General features: G+C 51.4%; 1 protein-coding gene across 1 annotated transcript; it reads left to right on the forward strand.

Annotated features, from left to right (window-relative positions):
- The first annotated feature begins 116 nt into the window (after positions 1 to 116).
- On the forward strand, positions 117 to 4,478 carry LOC144162240 (uncharacterized). The gene is made up of 2 exons (XM_077692701.1): positions 117 to 723; positions 4,447 to 4,478. The coding sequence occupies exons 1-2, from the start codon at positions 117 to 119 to the stop codon at positions 4,476 to 4,478; spliced, it is 639 nt and encodes a 212-aa protein (XP_077548827.1).
- Positions 4,479 to 6,305: the final 1,827 nt, after the last annotated feature.

Below are 6,305 nucleotides of genomic sequence, written 5' to 3' on the forward strand. Positions count from 1 at the left end.
AGCCACCGCGGCGGGTGCCGTGTCGTCGTGCTCCCGTCATTTCCAAACCCAACAGTGGCGACGAGGATGGGATGGATTCAACGCAGGAAGCGATGACAACGGGACAACCAACTACCATGGCGAGTAGCAGCGCGGTTTTCGTCCACCTTCCGGAATTTCCGCCGGAAAAAGGTGACTACGACGTCTACGTTCAACGCTTCGAAGCATTCGCAACTGCAAACAAGATAGAGAAGGCAACGAAGCAGCAGGCTTTCTTGGCGCTCATTGGGGAGGCCGCGTTTATAACGCTTCAAAACCTGTTGTTTCCGAAGACTCCTGCAGAATTCAGCTTCGAAGATGTTGTGAAGACCCTGCGTAAGCACTACACACCGAAGCGCTCCGTGGTAGTGGAAAGGTACAAGCTCTATCGGCGAGACCAACGCCCAGGTGAAGGCATCAGTGACTTCGTCGTGGAGCTCAAGAAGATGGCAGCCACGTGCAACTTCGGCACGTTTCTTGAAGAGGCGATTCGAGACCGCTTCATCGTGGGACTACACAACGACGCCATCCGCTCCAAGCTTCTCGCGACGGAAGACCACGACCTCACCTTCGAAAAGGCCTACAGCTCCGCGTTGGGGATGGAAGCAGCGCAAGCACAGAGGAAGGAAGTGCGCAGCAACGACACAGCAGGCAGCGCCAGTGCCATGGAAGACGTCTGCTGGCAACGAAAGTCTGCAGCATCAGGTAAAAAAAATTGCCCCCACCTCCCCGAAGGGAATCGTGAGGAAGTGCGAATGCATTTCTTGCGCCGAAAGTACACGGCGTAGTAATTCTGCCATCGCCTTGAGAGGCGCAGTACCGGCGAGGGGGAGCTGTCAGGCGAGGGGAGAGGCGCGCGCCGAGGGTGAGTGCAAACCTAACGGGGGGAGAGGCGCGCCAGCTGCAGAGCATGTGACGTCACGGCGCGAGGAGAGGGGGAGCAGACGCAAAGGCGCCAGCGCGCGGTCACGTGGGAGTGTGACGTCACGGCGCGAGGAGCGGTGCGGGAGCCGGCGCGGGCGCGCGCAGCCATGGCGCGGGAGGCGGAGCGCGCGCGGGTCACGTGGGGTGTGACGTCGCTGCGCCGTTGCTACAGACGCTCCTCTCCGCTCCTCGCGCCGTTGCTAGGGGAGAGGAGGAGGAGCAATGCGGACGGCGGATTCAGGGTCGCTTATAAAGTGCATCGCACTTAAAACAACTTTCCGCCTCCAAGGACTCGTGCTGCATGTACTAGGTGCGGTAGTGCACATGGCGGAAAGAAGTGTCCGCATTTAGCTAGCAAGTGCTATAAATGCTCGAAAACGGGACACTTGGCTAAAATGTGCAGAACTAACATTAGGTCTGTAACGAGCGTAGATGCTGCCACTGATGAGACTGTGCTGTTCAAAGTGGAAGCAACGCCTAAGCTGGGGGCGTATTTTGTAAGCGTAGTGATTGATGGCAAACAGGTCGATATGCAAGTTGACACAGGTGCGGCAGTCTCAATAATGAGCGAAAGCGAGTTTTGAAAAATGTTTCCGCACAAGCAGTGTCAAAAGACAAACGTAAGGCTAACAGCCTACAACGGAAGCTCGACACCAGTAATAGGACGAGTTCAGGTTAGTGTAACCTATGAACGGAAGGACCACACTTTGCCGTTGATCATTGCGCGAGACGTCAAGGGTCTTGTTATGCCGAATTTGCTGGGCCGGGATTGGTTCTCGCAAGTGCGCTTAAACTGGAAACAAGTGATGTCCGTAAACACGGTCACAACGGAGTTGTCGTTGAAACAGAAGTACCGCGGCGTGTTTGAAAAAGGGTTTGGCGTCATCAAAGGGTTCAAAGGAAGCTTGGTGTTGAAGGAAACTGCCCAGCCAATTTTTTTCAAAGCGAGGCCAGTGCCTTACGCGCTTCACGGAAGCGTAGAAACTGAGCTATAAAGCTTGGAAAAAGTCGACGTTATCTACAGAGTCCCACACAGTGACTGGGCAACGCCCCTAGTCACAGTTTTGAAAGACGACAAAAGTGTGAGGCTTTGCGGTGACTATCGTGTGACGGTAAATCCGCATTTGAAGATAGATCACTATCCGCTTCCGCTGCCCGAAGATATTTTTGCAACTCTAGCAGGGGGTACAGTTTTTACTGTTTTAGACTTGTCAAAAGCATATCTGCAACTAGAGCTTGACGAGCACTCCCAGGAAATTCTAACGGTGAACACACACCTTGGGTTGTTTCGGTTCAAACGTCTTCCCTACGGCGTGGCAAGCGCCCCGGCGTTGTTTCAGTCAGTTATGGACCAAATCCTAAAGGCAATTCCGGGAACTGTTTGCTACCTAGACGACGTACTCATTTCCGGTAAAACTCAAAAGGAATGCGCAGAAAACACTGAACGCGTTCTAAAGCAGCTTCAGAAGCATGGCATTTGCGCAAATGTCGCAAAATGCAATTTTTTTCAAAGCAGCGTTCGATATCTCGGGCACGAGATAAGCGGCAAAGGGCTGCGGCCGACGAAAGAAAAGGTTGAGGCTGTACGGAATGCGCCACAGCCACAAAACGAAAAAGAGTTGCGAGCTTTCTTGGGTGTTTTGAACTTTTACGCGAAGTTCTTGCCAGCTCTTGCCGAAATGCTCGAACCCTTGCATAAATTCCTAAGGAAAGAAAATGAATGGAACTGGTCCCAAGAATGCCAAGAAAGTTTCGAGTGTTGCAAAGAGCTTCTCTGTAGCGATGCGGTACTTGAACTCTACGACGCATCAAAGCCACTGAGGCTAACTTGTGACGCATCTGCGCATGGCGTGGCTGCCGTTACCTCTCATGTTGTAAACGGGGAAGATAGACCGGTGGCGTACGCTTCTCGAACGTTGACCCCAGCGGAAAGAAACTATGTGCACATTGAAAGAGAAGCACTTGCAATCCTGTTCGGCATACAGAAATTTCACAAATATCTGTATGGGCGAATGTTTACTATCTTGACGGATCATCAGCCGCTGACCTACATTTTCGACCCAAAGAAACATGCAAACTCGTTTGCAGCAGCAAGGCTGCGCCGCTGGTCGAATTTGCTGGCTAGTTATCAGTACAAGATTGAGTACCGAAAGGGAGGCTCGATTGGCAATGCAGATGGGTTGTCACGGTTACCGTTGCCTCGGAGGTCTATTGACGAAACGTGAACTACTTTTCACCCATTCCAGACATGCCACTCACGGCTAAAGAAATAGCCAAAGAAACTGACAAAGACGACGAACTCGGAATGATTCGCGAAATGACGTGGCAGGGTTGGCCTAAAGCACTCGACAAAGCGCTAGAGCCATATTTTATCAGAAGGTATGAGCTTTCCTTAGAAATGAACTGTCTTCTTTGGAACAACCGCGTAGTCATTCCCAGTTCGTTGAGGAAACACGTCTTAGACCTTCTGCACGAAGAGCACCCTGGGATTAACAAAATGAAGATGTTGGCTCGAGGAATGGTGTGGTGGCCGAACATCGACAAGGATCTTGAGGAGTGTGTCAAGAAATGCGAAATTTGTGACAGCGTTCGAACTTCGACCCCGGCCGCTCCATTGCAGCAATGGATGTGGTGTTCGAACAACTGGGAGCGCGTACACATGGACGTCACGGAAAAAGAGGGCAAATCCTTCTTGGTCATGGTTGACTCGCACTCAAAGTGGCTGGAAGTTAAACTAATGACCAGCACAACTGCGCAGAAAACAGTTGAAGTTGTCCGCTCTGTGTTCGCGTCCTATGGCCTGCCGGTTGAAGTGGTGACGGACAATGGTCCCCAGTTTACTAGTTTGGAATTCCAAGAATTCCTTCGCAAAAATGATGTAAAGCACACTCTGACCCCGCCTTACCATCCACAGTCAAACGGTGCCGCGGAATGTCCAGTTCAGACCGTGAAAAAGGCTCTTTTAAAATCCCTACTTGTTGATCAAAAGACCGAGTGCGGCAGAAGCATGCAGCACAAGGTAGACAACTTTCTTTTTTCATACCGAATGACTCCCCACTCTTTCACTGGAAAGACACCAAGTGAACTGTTTCTCGGTAGGAAATTGCGAACGCGCCTCGCCCTGTTGAAACCAGACATGACTCAAGCAATGAAAGATAAAATGAAAAGGATTGAGAGTACCGCAAACAAACGTCGCGGTACTGCTACCACTTTTTCTGTGGGGGATGCGGTCATGGTGAAATCGGTCAGAGGGGAAAACATCAAGTGGTTTCGGGCCAAAGTGATCAAGGTTGTGTCTGATGTCACATTTCTGGTTCGTGTGCAACAGCGCATACGGTTTGTGCATGCAGATCATTTGAGGGCAGCAACCTTTGTGCCTCAATGTACCAGCGAACAAGATGTGCAACCTGATTGGGTAGCTTTCCCTGAGAACAATCACACAAGTGACTCGCGTGCAGAAACTGTCCGTAGCCGTGCTGCCTCGCCAACCCCACTTCGGCGCAGTACCCGGAGTCGACGGTCGCCTGACCGGCTGATGTACGAATGATTTTGTTGCAATGAGTGATTGCATATTTTGTTGTTCTGCGTATGCTGTACATGTGCTGAAAAAAAAAAGTTGATGTGAACTTTTGGCTTAAGAGGGGAGGGATGTTACGTCCCGCAGCTCGGCATCTTGCAGTGTTCGGCGTAGCGCGCGCCCGGTGCTATCTCTTCATAAGATCTGAGCGACTGTCTACGCGACGGTGACGTAGTGTGCGCCGGCTTCATAAGCCGGCAGCCCTAACTGTGTGTGCTTCTTGACTTGTACCTTGTGCTGACGCCAGTCCATGCGTCGAATAAAGCAATAAGCCACTGCTGCCGTGTCGCTGTGCTCCCATCATTTCCAAACTCAACATGTGTAATAGCGTAAATGGAGATAATTCGTGGAAAAAATTGAAAATCGAGAAATTATATATATATATATATATATATAGAAAGTAAGGGTTGGCAGTCAAGAAAACCTCGGAAAGCAAAGGGGAAATTGTGGTAGGCCATTGAAACAGATAAAGAATTTGGAAAGAAAGAAAGAAAGCGGAGAAAAAATGCCCGCCAGGTGGGATACGAGCCCACGACCTCCAGAATACCGGTCTGGCGATAACCACTACGGTACCGGCGGGGCGATTTTCCCCCCCGCTTTCTGGGGTATTTATGTCAATGTAATTTTTTTCCTGTCCTTGGGGGTGGTAGCCAACGCCACTCTGTTGGCGGTTCGGTTGTAACATCCGCCTCAGTGGATCTTTGCGTTAGAACGGTGGTTTGGGCTAGTTGGGGCATACTGAAATTCGAAACTGCGCAAAAAGACGTCGTTTTGTTGTCCCGTCTTTTTGCGCTGTTTTGAATTTCAGTGGATCTTTCGTCTCGGTGGTGTTGCGACCGGGAAGGCCGACCCGAGCCGAGCTCCGTCGCCTCCGACATACGTGTGGTAGCGTGGTATGAAGTGAGCGGCCAGCCGCTTTTGCAGCCGTGAAGAAGTCCAGAAGCCGTTGGCTGACGTAACTGTTTACATCATAGTGAGAGGTGAGCCGAAGCCAAAGAACAATGCCCCGACGGGCGAGGTTACAGTACAGGACTCGAGCAGAGTGACAGCATTGATTCACTGCTCAAACAGGAATGAGTTATAGCGCTTGAGGGGCTCGTATTTATACCCAAAAGCGCCAACGGTCAAAACAGCGTTCCCTCTAGATTGTGCACACACCACGAACGACACAAACACACACAACACTCTTTACAGAGTTCGTGAGCAGTCGGTAGAATCGGCGCACGCTGATCCCGAGAGAGGGGAAAGAGGAAGTCTCTTTAGCGGTGTTCCGTGTCCTTGGGCAAATCTCGGCGTGCCTCGCCGGCAACCGCCGAAGTTTGCAACGCGCCGAAAGCGAAGCGTCTGACCCGGGCTTGCCGAGACGTGAAAACATGAGTCACCAAGACGGTGTGGCTTGCTCGAAACCCGCACGTAGTGGAGGCTTCGCCGCACGGCCGAGGAGTATTAAAACGAAGCCCAGCGGCGGCCTCAATCGTAACAGTGGACATTGAGGCTCGATCGGACCTAACGTCTTGGTGGATGTTTCGTCTCGCCGATCACGTGACGGATTTGACGTTCTAACACGGTTGATCTTTTATCTCGTTCGACATTCAGGACAGAAGCATTCAGGAGGCGTGGCAGACGAAGGGGTAGGAACGTGTCGTTTACGCTTAGTGGTGTCACGGCTAGAACGTGTAGAACTAGATAACTCGGCGTTAGCTAAGCGGGTTGCAGAACTGGGGGCAGTAAAAGTAGGAAACGCGACGAACGCAGGGCCTTTAAGGCAAAGTTAGAAGCAGCTGAA

The sequence above is a fragment of the Haemaphysalis longicornis genome, unplaced genomic scaffold, assembly GCF_048455015.1.
Source record: "Haemaphysalis longicornis isolate Haplotype H1 unplaced genomic scaffold, Haemaphysalis longicornis Haplotype H1 scaffold_12, whole genome shotgun sequence".
Lineage (NCBI taxonomy): Eukaryota > Metazoa > Arthropoda > Arachnida > Ixodida > Ixodidae > Haemaphysalis > Haemaphysalis longicornis.

Excerpts from the sequence above, each read along its gene's own strand:
- LOC144162240 (XM_077692701.1), top strand. The coding sequence starts at position 117 with ATGGCGAGTAGCAGCGCGGTTTTCGTCCACCTTCCGGAATTTCCGCCG. Across the intron at positions 724-4,446 it reads ACGAAAGTCTGCAGCATCAG|TACCCGGAGTCGACGGTCGC; the intron begins GTAAAAAAAATT and ends ACTTCGGCGCAG.